Below are 20931 nucleotides of genomic sequence, written 5' to 3'. Positions count from 1 at the left end.
ATTTTTATTGTTGTATATTCTAACAAATTTTAATAGTTTTTTTCTACAAACGTGTTAAAAATGCAATAATACAGTTTAAATTAAATTTTAAAAAACCTTTTAAACCACCTTTTTCAAATTGTGCAAGTTGTACTATTAATAATAATGTTAATAAATGAAATATAAATATTTTGACGTTTCATAATTTGACAATTCACTTTTAACTGCAGTACCTTAAAATTTTTAAAGCACTAGTGCTTTAAAGTAGCATTTTTAACGCTCCTATGGAGTGCTAAAAATTGCATTTTTAACACGGTTGTAGAAAAAGTAAATTTAAATGTTTAAATATATAAAGAAAATAAACAAGCCAGGCTATTTGCGAGTGATTTTAACTCTGCAAGATGACATAGGCGCCCCAGGATTATTTTCAGGGGGTGCATCTGAATCTATACATACATAAAATATACAACGATACATGTATAGCTATGGACTTTCTTTCCGGACAGGGACGTGCAATTGCTATTTTGACAGGGTATTTTTAATAATAAAAATAAATATTCTAAAAAAGACAGGTTTTTCAGAGATTTTCTACCTACCAGGTAATCAAAAAAATTACGCGTGCATGTGAATGAGAAGCGCTATACGTAAGCTGCAGTGCGATAAAGAGTGTATATCGATAGCTGTTTGCGTCCTCTTTCGAAGCGATTCGCTCGGGCAAAATCACTTGATTTGACGATACCCAAGTTGTTGTGCCTCAAAATGTTAGAGTAATTATCATATATTTTGGATTTCTCTAATATCTTTTTATTAATTAAAAGAAGATAATAGGAACTAAAAAATCGATTTTGCAAATATGATAGAAAAAGATAAATTTATTATTATAAATATAAAGGTGTAAAAGTATAAAAATATAAATTAAATTAATTCTGTGTCCGAATTTTGTACTTCTTCAAACTCTTCATCTGAGCAAAAATACTCATTGTCTTCTTCTTTTTTATCGGACTCACTTCGACACTCGGATTTCTCTATAGGATCTATAAATAGTTATATGTGTTTATTGAATTAATTCAATCTTTTTCTTCTTCGTGTGCCTCATCCTTTCAGGACAATGGCGATCATCACGGTCTGTTTTATTCTGTCTGCAACGGTTCTGAAGAGTTCTATTTTTGTTTTTACACTCCACACTCCTACACTTGAAAATTTTCAACCAGGATATGCGTCGTCTTCCCGGTTCTCTTTTTATTCTACTTTTCCTTGTATAACTAATCGCATCAACTAATGTTTTTCATTTCTTAGTATGTGATCAAAGTAGCTCATTTTTAAGTAGCTCATAGCTTTTCATCGATTGTCATTTGTTTCGAGCTTCTGTCATATGTTGTATAATCTGTGTAGGTGTAATATTAATATACACGGATTATGTACTTATTAATTACTCGAAACAAATGAATGAGAATGAAAAGCCCTATTGAGTAGTTTTTTTTCTTTTTTTATCTTACTTAATGTTTTCGTGTGTGTTACGTGTTATGTCGATCATCTATATAACACCACATCTCAAAAATGGCAAGACTGTTTTCACATGGCGCAGTTGCGCCATTTCAATAAACACATACAGTGAGCACGTAAAGGTTGGAATAAATTCATTTTCTCGAGAATGGACGACTTTGGAAAAAAATCCCGAAACAGGTCGATTTTTATTTTTAAATTACGACTTTTTGGCATATATATCATACTAGTGACGTCACCCATCTGGGCGTGATGACGTCATCGATTTTTTTAAATAGGAATACGGGTCGTGTGATAGCTCATTTGAAAGGTAATTTAATTCTCTATTCAGTAATATAAACATTTACATAGTTATACAGGGTGTCCAAAAAGCATTTTTTTAATTAAATTTATTGACACAAAAAGAAGAATGTATGTAATTTATTTAGTCCAAAATACATTTTACTGCTCTCAGTAAACAGAAAAAAAATGTTTATTTGAAAAATATTCATTGCTTCTCGCTTAAATTAAATGTTCAAACTGTCAAGAGGAAGGTCGGTGGCGGCTTTAATATTGAATTTAAGCAAAAATCAATATTTATTTGTCAAATAAACATTATTTCCTGTTTTCTGATAGCAGTAAAATGTATTTTGAGTTAAATAAATTACACACACATTCTTCTTTTTATGTCAATAAATTTAATTAAATTTTTTTTTTTGCACACTCTGTATAAATAAATATGTTAATGTTTATACTACTGAATAGATAATTTAATTACCTTTCAAATGAGCTATCACACGACCCCTATTCTCATTTAAAAAATTATAGATGACGTCATCACGCCCAGATGGGTGACGTCACTAGTATGATACATATGCCAAAAAGTCGCAATTTAAAAATAAAAATTGACCGTTTTCGGGATTTTTTTCCAAATTCGTTCATTCTCGAGAAAATGAATTTATTCCAACCTTTACGTGCTCACTGTATAACTATTTACAGATGATATAGAGCAGTGGTTCTCAACCTTTTTGAGTGATGTACCACCTACAGTTATTTTTATTATTTTTGGTACCACCTATATTTTTAAATTGTATTATCAATACTTAGTAAGTACTACTATTTTAATTTTTTCTGTGTTTTGTGTACCACCGCCAATAATGATATGTACCACCAGTGGTACATGTACCACAGATTGAGAACCTCTGATATAGAGGAATCCGAGTCTCGGGGGGAGTCCGACGAAGAAGAAGAAAACTCAGATGAAGAGTTTGAAGAAGTACAAGATTCGGACATATAATTTATTTAATTTATATTTTTATACTTTTATACTTATTTATGTATACCGTATACCTAATAATAAATTTATCTTTTTCTATCATTTTCAAAATTTATTTTACAGTATGTATTATCTTCGCTTAAGAGGCTACAGTAGCGATCAACAGGTAGCAACAAACGCGTTCTAAGATTGCGGCTCTAATTTTGAATATTTTGTCGAGATATTTGGCACACATATTCGTAATATAATAAAGAATGGCGGTACAGAGCCCAATTTCAGAAATATGTTAGTACGTGGAAATTACTCTATAACTAAATAAAATATTGAAAAAAGGAGCCTGTCCCGCCATTAAGAAAAAGAATAAAATAAACTTACTTCAAATAAACTTTTTTATCCCATGCCTAGATGTTGTGTAATCTTGGAACTACTAAAATTTTTTATTTCTAACAAGAAATCGAACATATTATAACTGAATAACTAATTAGGCAACATAGAGAAATTATCACTGTCATTTTGACAAACCTGCGTCAGATTTTCTCTAATGTGTTCTGTCATCTCATCAAAGTAGTGTTTATTGATAGTTAATTTATTATATATTTGTTGTTGTATAAGTTGTTGGAATCTTTGAAAGAATATATTGTTGTTAATTGTGAGTTTTAGTTATATGTAGGTAAGTATATTTTACGTAAAAATATTTCGAATTCTAATGCGAGTATATAAAGTTTTAGGAGGATTTTTTATTCTAAAAATATTATCAATAGTTTAACAAAATGGAAAAAGTAAATCAAACGAAAAATAAAGTGAAACCTTCCAAGGAAAAGTCCATTAAAAACCGTGCCAAAATTATGCGAAAATCGAAATTTGTTTCGCTTCACAACAAAAAATGATTATTTATTATTGTTTTATTATTAGATATTTCATGAAAATACCTTTCTAAATACCTATCTTACCTACCTCGTTTTCTTTTACTTCCATTTAGCGCGACTATGATATTGTCAAAATATTAATCTTAGATAATGTCAAAGATTACAACTGTTGCCAAAGTTTATGATACTATATCCCGAAGTTATATTTTGTTGCTACCTGTTGATCGCTACTGTTTACTCTTAATTAATAAAACGATATCTAAGAAATATAAAATATATAATAATTACTCTAACATTTTGACGCACAATAACATGGGTATCGTCAGGTCACGTAATTTTGCCCGATCGAATGGAATCGCTGCGAACGAGGACGCAAACAGCTATCGACAATACGTTCTTTTTCACACTGCAGCTTACTATAGCGCTTTTCCTTCATATGCACGTGTAATTTTTTTTTGATCACCTGGTAGATAGAAAGTCTCAACTGAAAAAACCTGCATTTTTTTTAGAATATTTATTTTTAAAATTAAAAAACACCCTGTAGAAATAACAATTGCACCCCCTGTCCGGAAAGAAAATACATAGTTATACATGTATAGTTGTATATTTTATACTGGTTAATAGTATGTATAGATTCAGATGCAATCCCGTGAACTTCAGATACACCCCCTGAAAATAATCATATGAAAGGTCGCCTATGAAAGAATCGCCTATGGGTCGCCTATGAAAGAATCTTTCAGAGTTAAAGTTACTCGCAAATCGCATGGCTTGTTTATTTTCATTATATTTGAATATTTAAATTTACTGTAAAATCACCTCAAGGATATTTTTTGTAATAACAAGTTGTACCCTTCAGCCAGGTCGGCATTTTTGTAGTAGGCTATCATGGAAGATTTACCTGAAAATTTTTCAGATTGCCTAAAATACCTACTCAAAAATGTCAGCTACTCAAACAGCTCTCGGACCATATGGTCAGATGTGAATACAATTAAATGTAATAAAATATTAATATATTAACTGAAGTATAATTCTGTTATAAAGATATGAAATAATTAATCTTTAATATTTTTAGTACAATGGACACAGAGTTGGTCTGTGTCCACGTTTCCCTTTGAGCATGTGTTCTATTATATTTAATAACATCGACTATTAGTCACCATGTTTTGTTAAAATAACATATTTAAACCATATATTATGGGGTTACCACTTTGAATGGTGTCCTAGTTTCAAACTACTCAGCAGAATGCACTGAAGATGTTCTGAATTAGAACGAAAACGTTTTGCAATCCATTTGGATGACTTTTTAGATAGTTTTTTAATAAACGATTTTATACCAGAATACAAGTTAAAGTTTTTACTTCTGCATGAGTTTTTTAAACTATGGTATACAGCCAACTATTGGGTTTTTCCCATTGATTTTATAATATTTTTATGTTTTCTTTAGTTCGATTTGGATAAAGAAAGGTGATCGTGTATCTAATAATAATCAGCCCACTAGCAGCAAGAAAACGACACCATTGGACCAATTCTCAAAACCAGAAGTTGATACTAAGACATCGGAGGTATACAGGTAAATACTTAATTTATTCTATAAACAAGGTTTTCTAATCGTAATTTCCAGGTTGTTAATAAACAGAAGAACGGAAATTGCAAATAGCGAAAGTTGCATGCCTTATATGGTGGCTTCTACAAAAGCTTTGCAAGAAATAGCGGAGGCAAAGCCTCAAACTTTAAAACAGCTGGAGTCGTTACAAGGTAAGAAATTTTTTTTATAAAGTCAACTAATGACTTGTTTTGCAAACGACCTTAATAATTTCTGATTATACAGGGTCAGTCGAAACAATACACAACGAACCAACGTTGTGTATTTTTAAATGGAGCACCTTATCTACTAAATAATTTTAAATATATTTTTAAAAATATGAAGCGTTTGTATAAGGTTTTATAGGTCTAAAGTTAATAATGATCCAAATATTTTCCAAAGGTCTAAAGTTAATAATGCGCCAAATGGTGTATATTATACACCATTTTTAAAATTTTTTATAAGCTATATTTTTGCTAAGAATATATTTCTCGATAAAATACTTACCGAGTTATTTTCGAAAAACCGTCTAAAAAAGTGTTCTGTTTTTGTTGAAAAATGAAGATATATTCGCTCGCAAATAACTCGAAAAGTATTGACTTAGTGAAAAAACGTTATAGATCAAAAGTTGCTCAGAAATAGTCATTTTATCCACTTCCGGACTAAATTTAAACGTATGTTTTTTCATCCCCGAAAAGGAGCGATATGCACCCCCAGGGCAAATACACACATGGGCACAACATCACTTTTTTTCTTTGATATGTTAGCTACGTGCATATCAAATTTCATGTCAATCGAAGCGTTCTTTAAAATTTTGAGCAAAAACCGTGAGTAAATGGATATTTACTCAGTAAACTACACTATATACACTATAAACTACTATAGTTTACTTGGTAAACTATATTTCAATGTTTTCCACTTCTTTTCTAACATTATTCATAAAATAATTTTAATATATTTTTACTTTTTTCAGTTGATGGTTTTACAGCAGCTAAATGTAAGAAATTTGGGCAGTTGTTGTTAGATGTGATTCCAAATATGAAGAAGTCGATTAAAGAATTATTATTACAATATCCCCTGCCGGATGTGAAAGCTAGTATTAGTACCACAATTAACCTGTCATACTTGTTGTGTAATTCAGGAAAGAGTTTAAAAGAAATTGCAGACGAAAGGTAATTTTTTTTCAATATTTTATTTTACATCAATGTGATTTAGGAAGCAAACCATTTCTTATGTAACAGTAAAACCAACATATGAGCGAAAATACCATTATGAGCTTAAACTGAATCAGAACGGCGTGCATAAGAAAATACTGTATCAATAAATGCTTAAATGTGATTCGTTGTATATTATAATCATGTACTACATGTAGTCATCAACTGTGTAAACATTCATTCGTTTATAATATTTATGTTTCAATGTTAGAGTAATAACGGTAGTTCAGTGTTTTGATTTTATTTGTTTAGTGTACACTATTATAACCTTTTAACATTATTAATTGTTTTCAATTTTCCACAGAAAATATCTGCTGTGTTAGATTAACTTGCTTCATATACATCTTTTCTCTAAATACTTTCTAATTTCCTTATCGTTTGGTTATGTATTATTCAGCATATATCTCTTTTTAATTTTAAGCTTGAATTTGTTTTATTTTCTTTTGTTTCTTGTTTTAATATTTTTTTTATATCATAAACTGTTTTATCTTTATTTTCATTATAATTGTCAGTCACTTGTGTCCCCGCCAGGAATAATGATGACAGGTGTTATTAAAACTCCGGTATGTGGCAGCAGGTAGATACTTCTACGATCCTAGTAGATAATAGATCTACTTCAGGCAAGCAATCCTGCCCACGCGAGGCCTACTTTACTCTCAACTCCTTATTGAGCTTTTCCAAATCTAATTATGTACCACCTTTTTCTACCCCTGATGAAGGGCAGTAGCAATCGTCAGTAGCATCTCAAGCCGCAGAGGAAATGATCCTGATCAGCTTGAAACTGGACTACCACAAGCATGACTGGAGCAGTTTAAATGGTTGTGGTACTGCGATGGGGAAGGCAACGAGAAACCACCTCGTCATTATTCCCTAATCAATTCATAGTGACAGTGACGTAAGAAAAGGTATACTGATCATGGTCCTCGGACATCAAGATCCGGCAGGAGAAGACAAGAACACCATACGAGAGATGATAAGGCTCAATATACCAGTTCTTGGATAAGCGAGATGCGCTGACCGGGAACTGGTAAATGTAGCATAGATGATCGCGACGTATTCTATTCCGGAGAAGAAGGCAGTAACCACCGGAATGGCGTAGCATTTATTGTAAATAAAGAAGTTTCTACACACAACATTTATGTATGACAAATACATTCTTCAAACTACCCAAGCGTTGTTTATATACTTGAAAGTCACTCGCAGATACTAAAGAGAAGATCATAAGAAATCAGATCGATTATATAGGGCGTTTCATTGGGAAACGGAAATAGTTGAATGGTGAATAGAGGTCATTGAGTCGGTTCCAGATATAATACTACATTCTTCTTTCTAGATATACTTCTTTCTGGGCCCGTAACTTTAGAACCACCCTGTATAGTTTTTAATATGTGGTACACATATGTCTCATTTAGAACCAAGACCATCCAACTACTAATCACAAGAAAGATACAGGTCCGGTCTAAAATAAATTATAAATTCATTGCGACCTTGAAACAACACCCTGCATATTGAAATTTTCAAAACCCGTTTGCATATTTGAAAAGAGCACAAAAAACTAAGTCTAGCGGTTCGCTTCAATTTTTCGGCCAGACTATCATGACTTTAATTTTGAAATGACGTATATGGAACTTTTTAAGACCTCTGAGATTAAAAAGCAGGTATTATTATTTTTAATAATACATTATTAAAATTAATGAATAAATATTCATTTTAAAACTACTCAATACTTATTTACTAGATTAGAACGACTCATTTACTAATCACAAGAAAAATCCAGGTCCGGATTCACAAAAAAGAGTGTGTGTACTTTGTACGCACGTAAGAAGTTATACTTCTATTATTATGATTTCAACGAAATAAATATATTTTAAACAGTTTAATTGCATTTTTATCTAAATATTAAACTAACTTTAATACTTAAAATAATTCCAAAAATTAAAAATAACGTTAATAGTTACGTCATTGTTTATGAATTATGAATCATTACTAAATCGGTAAAGTTTTGATTTATTTTATATGAATATAATTACAAAATACTACGGAATTTCGCTTTTTGACATAATTTTAATTAATAATAACGTAAATTTTTTACACTATTTTTAATAATTAAAGTAAATAAATTTTAAGTTCAGCAAAGTTCAAATAAATAATCGATTACTGCCATCGACCACATACATTCAATCTCGGTTAATTTGATTAATAATCGCGGCAGGTAAAGTAAAATTCTTCTTTCGGTACAATAAAGTGTTAGTTTACTGCCGCAGATGAGGGCAAAAGAGTACAGTGATGAATTACTTTAGTGACGGTCGGCGATAAAACTAAAACACATTTTTTACCCATAGCCGCCATATTGGATAATTTTTGACGTGTTATTTGAACACCCAATCAGAGCAAATGTATAACGCATCCGCGCCCAGGACCTACATTTTTGATAAAGTCGCGCACATTTACGTTCACTCCCTATCTCGCCTAATTAAGTATAACTTTAAAAACCTTAAGTAATTGTGACCTTGAAAAAACACCCTGTGTATTGACATTTTCAAAATTCGTTTGCACATTTCAAAAGAGCACAAAAAACTGACTTTATAGGTTCGTTTTAGATTTTTGCGCAGAAAATTTAATGACTTTAATTTTGAAATTAAATATATTGAAATTTTTAGAATTCTGAGATTAAAAAGAAGGTCGGTATTAGTAACTTTTAATAATAAATTATTAAAACGTATGACTAAACACCAATTTTAAAAATATTCAATACTTATTTACTACAAATCACAAAAAAATTAAGGTCCGGATTAATAAAAAATATAAAGTAATTGTGACCTTGAAACAACACCCTGTATATTGAAATTCTCAAAATCCGTATGCATATTTGACAAAAGCACAAAAAACTAAGTATAACGGTTCGCTTCCATTTTTTGCGCAGACAATTTAAAGCCTTTAATTTTGAAATTATCTTGAAATTTTTAAGAACCGTTCAACACTCTTAAGAACTATAACAAAAATTTCGATGAAATTTCAAAAGTTATGTCATTAAAAAATTGTCTGGGCAAAAAATTGAAGCGAGTCATTAAACTTAGTTTTTTTGCTCTTTTCAAATGTTCATACGAATATTGAAAATTTCAATATACAGGGTGTTGTTTCAAGGTTACTATTACTTTATATTTTTTTGTTAATTCGAACCTGGGCTTTCATTTGATTTTTATTTAATTTTAAAATGAGTATTAATTCATTAACTTTAATAATTTATTATTGAAAGCGCTTTAAAAACCTGCTTTTTAATTTCAGCGTTCTTAAAAATTGTAATATATTTAATATTAAAATTAAATTCTTTAGAATTACTAAGCGAAAAATTAAACGAGCCTATAAACTCAGTTTTTTGTGCTTTTTTCAAATAAGCAAACCGATTTTGAAAATTTCAGTATACAAGGTGTTGTGTCAAGGTCACAATTACTTTATGTTTTTTGTTAATCCAGACCTGGATTTTTCTTGTAATTACTAAATGGGTCGTTCCAATACAGTAAATAAGTATTGATTATTTTTAAAATGAGTATTTGTTCATTAATTTTTATAATTTTTTATTAAAAGTTAATAATACCTGCCTTTTAATCTCTTTCTTAAAAATTCCAATATAATTTCAACATTAAAGCCATTAAAATTGTCTGCCCAAAATTTGAAGCGAACCGTTAAAATTAGTTTTTTGTGCTCTTTTCAAATATGCAAACATATTTTGAAAATTTCAATATACTTACAGGGTGTTGTTTCGAGGTCACAATGAATTTATAATTTTTATTAGTCCGGACCTGAATTTTCCTTGTCATTAGTAGTTGGGTGGTTTGGGTTCTAAATGAGACATATGTTTACGAAATCCCAAAAGAATATACAGGGTGGTTCTGAAGTTATGGGTCCAGAAAGAAATGGGCAAAATCTATAAAACACCCTGTAACTCGGTTATAAAAATCGGCGAGGCAATAAATGTAGTATATCTAGAACCGCCTCAGTGACCTTTATTTACCGGTAACAGGTGAATTGCTCGAACGCAATTGCTCGAAATCAACTACTCGAAAATGAATTGCTCGACATGAAAATTGCTCGAAATACAAATTGCTCGAATAAAAAAGAAATTTATATAAGTATCTGAATATTAATTCACAATAATACAAAATATAGACATAAGGATATTTTAAATAGGACAAACTATGTAATTTTACACGTATATAATCGTATATTAATAACACATTTGTAATTTTCCATTTGTAATTTTTTCACTATGTAATTTTCCACGTATATAATCGTATATTAATATAACATGCTGAATAAATATTTATTACAAATCTAAAATATCTTTGAACTTTATAAATATAATAAGAAAAATAACGGTTTTGATTTAGTCTCATTATCATAATTAGTCATTATCATAATTTCCAGGCTTTAGGGAAGGATCAAAATCATTAATATTAGAAGAAGAAGAAGATCTAGTCTCATTATCATCATTAGGAATTATGATAATTTCCAGGTATTAGGGAAGGATTAATAAAATCATTACCTATAATTTTATCAAAGATTGGCATCGCGGATTCCAAATGCAAAAATAATTGTTGACCATCCAAGCATTTGAAAATTTCTTCCTCCTTAAATCGAGAACAAACTTTAAATGAACTAAAAATTGAATAGTACATAAGTGGCGAACAACCTCAAATGGGTATTGCGTTGAATAAAGAATTATGAACCAAATTAATATATGGGATTATACAGTACGTAAATCGTTCGGCTGGACATAGGGAATATACATTGAGAGAATTGTGGCAACTGCGCTAACCTGCGTTAGTTGAAGCTTCGGTTCGAGTACGAGTTTCTGGTGCAATAGAGCTGTTAGAACGAATATAATGCAATGAGTGAGTTTTGAAGCAAGGCTCTCCATAAATAAATCAAAAACAAAGTTTATGATTAATGAGTTAATAATTTTACTTTAATTTTTAAAATATTTTTATTTAAAAACTAATTTCAAAATTAAACAGTTTTCCCATTCCCTTAGGCAAAAATTATTTATCTACTATATTGTCATATTTTGACGTTTATTTGTGGCAGTCGAAATGAGTTGTCCATTTTGAGGTTAATGCCCCTTAATGCTAACAACCATATTGTCATCGAGAGAGCTCAGTTGCCACAACTATCTCAATATAATACAATGTACGTATTTATGCATCTAAATATATACAATGTATGTTCCCTATGTCCAGCTGAACAATTTAAGTACTGTATACGTGGAATATTACATATTTTCTTTTTCTTATGTATCTTTAGGTATATATTTTCCTTTATTGTGAATAAATATTTGGATATATAATTTTCTTTTTATTGGAGCAATTTGTATTTCAATAAATTTTCATGTCGAGCAATTTATTTTCGAGAAGTTGATTTCGAGCAATTGACCTAGAATCCTATTCACCATTCAAGTATTTCCGTTTCCCAATGAAACACTCTGTATAATAATTACTGAAAGATACCGAATTTCAATAAGTTAGTTGAAGTGCTGAATGGTAATAACAATAGCAATAACCAGTCTGCGTAGCCGTCACCAGGATGTTAGCCACTGAAGCATAAGAATGGTTAAGCGTTAGTTCTTAATAAAGTATTAAGTCTAGTATTATTTAGCTCAAGACATATCTTACATTATTTATTATGTTTATTCATAATGTATGCACTATTATACACTTGAGTCCATGATTCTTTACCCGTGCGTCACCATTTAAAGCATACGAAATAAGTCGGATACATATTCCACGCAACAGCAAATGACAGAAAGTGGCTACTACTCCGATTACGGATTTTATTATAAAATTTGACGTCATAAAATATATATAATTTAAAATTTTGGTGCAGAATTACAGCTACATTTGAAATAATAAAAAATATAAATAATATATAATATAAATATTTGAAAATAAAATATTTTCTTTTTGTTATTTATTTCACTTTTACGGAAATTTAAACAAAACCATTCCTTAACAACTGTAAATGAGGTTAACTTTTTATGTAAATTAATGGCAAAATAAAATACACCATACAATTTGAAACTCCAGTATAAAATTAGTTGTGAAAACAAATGTTGCTTTTATAAATAGCTTCTAAATGCAAAAGCAGGACAAAAAAACAGCAAAAAATCCAACAAACTGGTAGTGACAAGTAAACAAACCAGAAACGTCACAAATTGTACTTAAAATCTGAAAACGGTCCCAAGCGTCTTTTTTGTACCTTACATACCTTACGTACATCTCTTTTCGATGTACTGACTCTAAAGCGTTTATAAAAATAACATGTGTCTTTACTTAGTAACAGGCGGTATCTGGTTTGTCTTTAGTTTTATGCGTGGAAGACAATGATGCTAGATAAAAAGTATGTGTTTTATCTCGGCAGGTATTAATGATGCGTGGGTAAAGAACTCTGGACTCAACTAGAGATGGGAATTCTTACTAATTCAAAAATTGGGGTACTAGTATTACCGCAACTATTAAATAGTAGATTATAAAAACATAGTATCTAAAGATTTTATGTATTGAATATTTTAGAAAATTTGCCATATCTACGATAGAAACACATCTAACAACTGCGATGAAGGCTGGCCTTCCGGTGAAGTTGTCGATATTTGGCGTAGATAGAAACTTAGCCAACACCATAATTAAGGGAATCCTTGAAGCAAATGTTGGTAAGATTGAATTAAATTTCTTTAAATTGTTGCTAGGCTGAAGTGAATTAAAATAATATATATAGGGTGTCCCGGAACGGTCGAATATTTCGTGAAAAGAACATCGGATCGGGAAACTGAAAAATACGTGTTCGATAATTTTCAAAAATCTATCGCATGACGCCAAACGCGACACCCCACTCCGCACCTTGGAGGTGGGCTGGGGGGTAACTTTAAAATCTTAAATGGAAACCCCCCACTTTTTATTGCAGATTTGGATTCCTTATGTAAAAGTAAGCAACTTTTATTCGAGAGATTTTTCGAACTGTAGATAGACGGCGCTATAAACGGTAAAAACGATTTATCGTGATACCATAGGTAAATTATAGAAAAGGTCTAATATCTCGAGAAATACAGTTCCAAATGAAAAACCAAAATACACGTGTTTAATATGTTTCAAACACTTATCGAATTATACCTAACACCACCCCCCACTCCACACCCTGAAGCCGGGAGTGAGAGGTAACTCTAAAATCTTAAATCGAAACTCTCCGTTTTTATTGCAGTTTTGGATTCCTCATCAAAGAATACAGTTGAGTCCACGAGTCTTTACCCGTGCGTCATCATTTAAAGCATATGAAATAAGTCGAAAATTTACTAAACGGAACAGTAAGTGACAGAAAGTGGGTATTATTCCGATCACGGGTTATAGTATAAAATTTGACGTTATCAAAATAAATAGAATGTCAAATTTAAGTTTTGCTTTAAAATTTTGATGTATAATTACAGCTACATTTGAGGTAGCTTAATAAATTCTTTTAATATCATTGATTAATAAATAAATAAACAATTTATAAAAAAAATCGATAAAACATATTTTCTTTTTGTTATTTTATTTACTTTGGCGGAACATTAAACACAAGCATTCCTTAACTGTGTCAACAATGAGGTTATTTGTACGTTGTCAAAATTTATCGTAAAATAACATTAACTTATCATAAAATTTCTAACTCCAATATAAAATTAGTTGTGGAAACAACTGTGTATACTATAAAAAACTTCAAAATGCAAAAAATCGACAAAATAACATCAAAAAATTCAACAAACTGACAGCCACAAAAGTAAACAAACCAAAACGTCAGAAATTGTACTTAAAATATGTGAAAACACCCCCTATCGTCTTTCTTTGTACCTATCTCTTTTCAATGCACTGAATCTAGATCGTTCATAAAAATAACATGTGTTTTTACTTAATAGGGCTTTTCATCGATTGTCATTTGTTTCGAGCTTCTGTCATGTGTCACATACTATTAATATATCTACGTCATACGTCTTCGGTTTGTATCATTGATAATACCAATAACGTACGACGTAGATATATTAATATTATGTGACATTTGACAGAAGCTCGAAACAAATGACTGTGAATGAAAAGCCCTATAACAGGCGGCAGCTGGTTTATCATTAGTTTCATGCGTGGAAGAGAATGATGCTAGATAAAAAATATGTAAGATGAAGTAGTTTTCAATCCTAATAGCAATATTAATAATAATTAAAAATATTAAAATATTACTAAAATATTTTTAAATTGAAAACTTATTGGTCCATTTCCTTGGTAACACCTTCATGGCTTCTAAAATTTGCAAGCCAGATGGATGCTGAAGCGAAGAAGACAAGAGGGAATTCAAAAACTTACAATTCACGACCCCGTCTGTTCAGCTGGTAAATTCCAACAGAAAATGGACCTAGTTACTCAAAGAAGTAACGACCAATATAAAAATTAAATTAAATTGAATTGTAAGTTTTTGAATTCCCTCTTGTCTTCTTCGCTTCAGCATCCATCTGGCTTGCAAATTTTAGAAGCCATGGAGGTGTTAACAAGGAAATGGACCAATAAGTTTTCAATTTAAAAATCTTTTAGTAATATTTTAGTATTTTTAATTATTATTAATATTGCTATTAGGATTGAAAACTACTTCCATCTTTCAATTGCCAGATGACGCTAGTCACCTAGTCCATTCACTTCAGTTGCGGTGTGGGGGATAAACTCTCAGTGTTGGTCAATTGGAGTATGGAGTAGCAGGCCTACGTTCTCTCCGATGAGACTCCAACAGGAGTCGAAAATCGTCGATTCAGAGGGCTGGACTGCGCTCCGTATTCTAATTGAAAGATAAGATTGTTTTGCCTTCGCACTGCAACTGAATAAAAATGGAATTTTTATTTTATTTTAAAAAAATATATGTTTTATCCCGCCAGGTATTAATGAATGAAAAAATGTTTTGAATACATATTATGTATTTTTTAATAAGGAATCCAAATTTTAAAGTTACCCCCAGGTCACCTGCAGGGGGTGGGGTGGAGGATAATGATTGTTAATATTCGATGGGTTTTTAAAAAATATTAAACACGTATTTTTTGGTTTTTCATTTGGAAGTGTATTTCTCGAGATATTAGACCGTTTCTATAATTTACCTCTCGTATCACGATAAATCGTTTTTTCCGATTATAGGGCCATCTATCCACAATTCGAAAAAATCTTTCGAATTAAAGTTGCTTACTTTTACGTAAGGAATCCAAATCTGCAATAATTACTGGGGATTTCCATGTAAGATTTTAAAGTTGCCTCCCACCCCACTTCTAGGAGGTGGAGTGGGGGTCGTGTTTGGTGTCATTCGATAGAATTTTAAAAATTATTGAACACGTATTTTTTAGATTTTCGATCCGATGTTCATTTCGCGAAATATTCGACAGTTTCGCTACTTTTGGGACACCCTGTATAAGAATATATACAGGGTGAGGCAGATAAAAGAGCACATTAGAAATATCTCGAAAAATAAAGGTATGAACCATATGATTCATAACTGAATCCTGAAAATTTGAATTAAAGGGTTTTGAAGAGTGATCTGTTTAAAAAAATATATTTTTATCTATTTGCTGCTTCCGGTTATACCGGTAACCTGGTTAGTAACTCTCGGTTCTTCCCCATTCTTCTAAGGACCTTCTCATTTGTGACCCGATCAGTCCATGGGATTTTAAGAATTCTCCGATATAGCCACATCTCAAATGCTTCCTATTTTCGGCACATATCTTCGTTCAAGGTCCGTGATTCAACACCATAAACAAGGACAGAGAAGACGTAGCATCTCAGCATTCTTACTTTTATACCAAGAGAAAGGTTGTGACTCTTGAAAAAGGCCCCCATACTGTTGAAGGTTGATCTAGCTTTTCCGATGCGCGCTCGTATCTCTTGGTTGTTGCTCCATTCGTCATTTATTATGGTGCCGAGGTAGTTGTAGTGCCTCACTCTTTCTACAGGGGTTTGGTTGATGTAGAGTTGATCTTCTGTTATCTTTTTCTTGTTAATGATCATAAGCTTTTTCTTCTTTACGTTTATATTGAGTCCATATTGTTGACTGTAATACGTGATTTTGTTCATGAGGACTTGTAGGTCTTCTAGGTTGTCCGCAAATACTATGGTGTCATCTACATACATGATGATATTTAGTCGGTAACCCTTTTAGTAGAATACCTTTTTCAGTTTCGTGCAAAGCTTCGATGAATATTCTTTCAGAGTAAAGATTGAAAATTAGGGGGGACAAAATGCAGCCTTGCCTCACTTCACGCATGATTTTCACATATTCGGTGTATTCACCGTCAGCTCAGGTTTGAAGTCTGATTCCATAAAGGTTTCTAATTATTTTCAGAGCTTGGTTGTTAATTCCGGCTTCTTTTAGTATTTGCATCATCTTGGCGTGCTGTACTCGATTAAACGCTTTCTCGTAATCAACCAGACATGCGTATACGTCGCAATTGACGTCTCTGCATCTCTGGAATAAGACTTGTATTGAAAACAAAGCCTCTCTCGTACCAACAGCATTTATGAACCCGAACTGGTTGGGCGAAACTTGACTTTCACATAGCTTGTAAATTCTCGTATGGATTACCTCTAGGAACAGTTTTAGGAGATGACTAATCAGGCTTATCGTCCGGTATTCTTCGCATTTTTTGGTTCCTGGTTTTTTTGGAAATACAATAAACTCAGACTTCAGCCATTCTGTTGATATTTCTCCAGAGTTGTATATGTTGTTGAATATCTCTGAGATTATTGCCATCCTTTAGCTGTGTTATTGCAGAATAAACTTCCTGCTGTAATATTCTTTGTCCATCATTTACCTCTTCTTCTAATTCAAAGGTGTTATCTCTTTGGTCTTCTTTGTCTGCAGTGGGAGCGTAGACTTCGATGATATTTATATTGACGGGGTTGGCTTGTACTTGTAGTAACATCCCTCTCTCTGATATTGGCGTAAAGTTTGTAACGCATTTGGCAACTTTGGGTGATACGATAAATCCGACTCCATATTCATGTGATCCATCACTTTTTCCCGAGTAGTATACCTTGTGATTTTCTACTTGTATTTCTCCAGAATCTGGCCGTCTCATTTCTGCTATTCCCATGATTTCAATATGCATTCTCTTCATCCCCTGTCGTGTATTGTGGATTTTTCCTGCTTTATATAAGGTTTTGACATGCCATGTACAGATCTTGATATTCTTTCTGCACTTCAATTTATTATCTTGTGGTGAACTCACGACTGTCCTCCCCGGAGACCCGATCAGAGGACTCCGGAATTTATTTTAGTGTTGAGCATTACCACGATTGATTGACTGGGGTGTATCGTTCTGGATCATTAATGGGGTGTTTGCCTACTTGTGCTTCCCCATCCCTATACCGTTGACCAAATATTTGGTTCATCCGCCTTCGGGGCGGATTTTACAACCCCAGGACAAAAGGGCGCCACTTACCAACTCATCCGCCCGAAGCCATCGGAAACCTAATCGCCAGTCGGGGTCGGAAGAAACAAGAGTTAGCCAAGAGAGGCTGATAGGAAAGATTAAATATATTTCACTCAAGACAAAAATCATTAAGTACATATTATGACAATGGAACATCGAAAGTAAAAACAGAAAAATAAAATTTCAGAGAGTGATTAGACAAGGAGATTCTATCTCACTCAAGTTATTTACGTTAGCTCTAGAAGATATGTTTCGTACTGTAGAATAGGCAAATCAATGAGTGATAATAGAAGGCGAAATCCTGAACCATCTGAGATTTGCCTATGATGTTGTGTTAATAGCAAAAGACAGAGAAGGATTGCAGAAAATGCTATTAATTCAATGTCTAGAACCTATATGCCACTCAAGCCAATTCTGTCATTTTCTTACGTCAGTCGATCGCAGCACAACGTTGAAAAACGTTAGAACAAAGTTTAATTTATTGAGATAACGAACTTTTTTGCTCTTTTCCACACTGTATACTTAAAATGTCGCTGTAAAAACACATTTTTTTATATGTAAATAATAAATAAATTATTTATTATCTATTATTACCTCCATCCATTTTCAGGAAAATTGTTGAATGGTTAGAGGATACCTCAAGGAAGAAAATTGACACGGTGATAACTTGTGCTTTTACCCTGAGGGTGGATATGAAAATTATTTTATTAAAAATAACCCCATAAATCGATAGAAGGACAAATTCTGAGCATAATATGTTATCTAAAGTTATTAAAATACCCCCTCTGTGGCTCAGTGCTAAGAGCGCCTACCTTTAGATCGAAAGGTCCGAGTGGTCGTGAGTTCGAACCTCACCAGGGTCAGAAATTTTTCGTTTATTATAAATTAATTAAATACGGAAATAGTTTCTGTCCTTGTATGATCGGTACTCACCGGAGGGACCGCAGACGTTCGGATACAATTAGCGTCTCTTTGCAAAGACAATGACTTAGACTTTGCAAAGTAACAAGACACTTACTCAACACACACACTACACATGACACTAGGTACCTAACTTCAAAAATTAACCGTACCTACCATGCCAATGGCCATTAGTTGTCGAGGCATTAGCTAAATAAAAAAAAAGTTATTAAAATAAATCCATAATTTTTGAGTTGTTAAAGGTCAAAGATTTTCATTTTTCGTGAGAAAATTAATGTTTTAAAGCGGATTTTCATAAATAACTCAAAAACAATAAGTTTTTACAAAAAAGTTATTATTACCAAAATTACATTTGTGCAATGGTGCATTTTTCAACTTATCCTTACTAAACACTTGTCGACGTATTCAAAAATATCTATCAAAATACTCCTGAAGAAGTTGATAGCATTAAAATTAAAATTTATGCTACAAAAATTTTCCCAAAAAATGTTAATATTAGAAAGTATTAAACGGATTACTATACATTTTAATTTTTTTGGAAAGGGCGTGTGTTTTATTTTTCACTTTTTCCTATAAAATTCGAAAGGGTCCTCTTATTTTCATCATAACTTGCTTAATTTTGATACTTTTAACTTCTTCTGAAGCTTATTTGATAGATGTTCCTGAATACTTTGACAAGTGTTAAGTAAGTATATTTTATAAAATGCTTCGTTTTTCCGTTATTTAAGCTTGAATACCTATATTTGAGTACTCGTCAAAAAATATCCATTGAATTACCTGTAACTCACTTTGAAATAATGATAAATAGTTTTTCAAGTAAGGAATTTATTCGGTTTTTTATTATCTTCAATTTTGGTAATGATAACTTTTTTAAAACATAGTTTTTGAGTTATTTATGAAAAACCGTTTGAAAACATGCATTTTTCAAGAAAAATTAAAAATTTTATGATCCTTAATAACCCTGAGGTATCCTCTAACCACTCACCAATTTTCAAGAAAATCGAAAAACCTTCAGTGAGCGCCCTATTAATGTTAGGACTTTCATTTTGTTCTGTTTATATATCATTTTATTTATTTTCTAGGTTTAACCGTTTTAACACCGATCAAATTAGCTTGCCCAGATAGTGTTACTTTCGGCCAAATAAAAGCATTGGCAACGTATCTACAAATTCGGGAGCACTTGAATCAAAAAAATGCCTTGTACGAAGAAGACGATGATTCAGAATATTATGACATGTATGTATCCGCTAAGAAACAAAAAGAAGAACAAAGTCAAACAGAAAAACTTAATACGCTTCTTGAAGGGTTAGAAGAAGTAGATAAAAATGGCCTTAGTCAGGACAGTTCACATAATTCGAACTGTTCTGATGATGTACTATTAAATGCTTGCAAGTTTTATGAAGGAAAAGAAGAGCAAAGTCAAACAGGAAAACTTAAACAATTTAAAGAAAAAAAGAACAGTTATTTTGATGATTTATCATCAAATGATGAAGATGAACCAATACTAAAAAAATCCAAATATGATTGTTCCGAGCTTCTAAAATCTCCCCCGAGATGTAAAGATGCAAACAGCGACACAGATGATACAATAATACTCGAAGAAGCTGACAACAGTATTGATTCAGATAGTCGACAACAGAACGACGCACTCAAGACACACGTACCTCAACAACCAAATCAGGAAAAGCGCACAGCCATTTCTGCAGAACAGAACAATACTTCTACCAATTTACCACCATGGTTGGTGAAGAAGAGAGTAGGTTAAAGACTGTTAATATTTTTAGTGTAAAAATCCGTTAAAATTTGTTAAAAAACAGGTTGGTACTTCACGCATATATTTTGAAATATTAATATTGTATATTTAGACGGATCAATGCAAAAAAGCAAGAACTATTTGCGTACAGTTATTTTTGAATCTCCAATTTTGTATTTTGTAATATTTGTCATAATGATTGTCTGTTATTAATGTTCTTTTTTATTTATAGTAAATTTTTTATCCCTACATTTGTGTTTTTAAATTGGATTAAATTACCTTTTTCCATAATTTAATAGTTTATTGATCATAACTTGTTATTCTTGAACGAAGAAATTCTTATTGAGAAATAAATAAATTACAGATGAAGCAACAATTATTC

The 20931-nt window shown here is 31.6% G+C and overlaps 1 protein-coding gene across 2 annotated transcripts in view; it reads left to right on the top strand.

Moving 5' to 3' along the window:
* The window catches only part of LOC114335657 (bifunctional 3'-5' exonuclease/ATP-dependent helicase WRN-like), a 104058-nt gene extending 83260 nt beyond the window's left edge, over nt 1-20798 (top strand). For both annotated transcript variants that reach the window (XM_028285925.2, XM_028285924.2), the window contains exons 10-14: nt 5048-5173; nt 5225-5358; nt 6159-6357; nt 12966-13102; nt 19879-20798. In XM_028285925.2, the coding sequence (XP_028141726.1) occupies nt 5048-5173; nt 5225-5358; nt 6159-6357; nt 12966-13102; nt 19879-20561 (1279 nt within the window). In that variant the 3' untranslated portion in view covers nt 20562-20798. The remainder of the gene's footprint in view (nt 1-5047; nt 5174-5224; nt 5359-6158; nt 6358-12965; nt 13103-19878) is intronic.
* Nucleotides 20799-20931: the final 133 nt, after the last annotated feature.

The sequence above is a fragment of the Diabrotica virgifera genome, chromosome 2, assembly GCF_917563875.1.
Source record: "Diabrotica virgifera virgifera chromosome 2, PGI_DIABVI_V3a".
NCBI classification, from domain to species: domain Eukaryota; kingdom Metazoa; phylum Arthropoda; class Insecta; order Coleoptera; family Chrysomelidae; genus Diabrotica; species Diabrotica virgifera.
The sequence above is the reverse complement of the archived record's forward strand: the minus strand, read 5'-3'. Positions and strand labels throughout refer to the sequence as shown.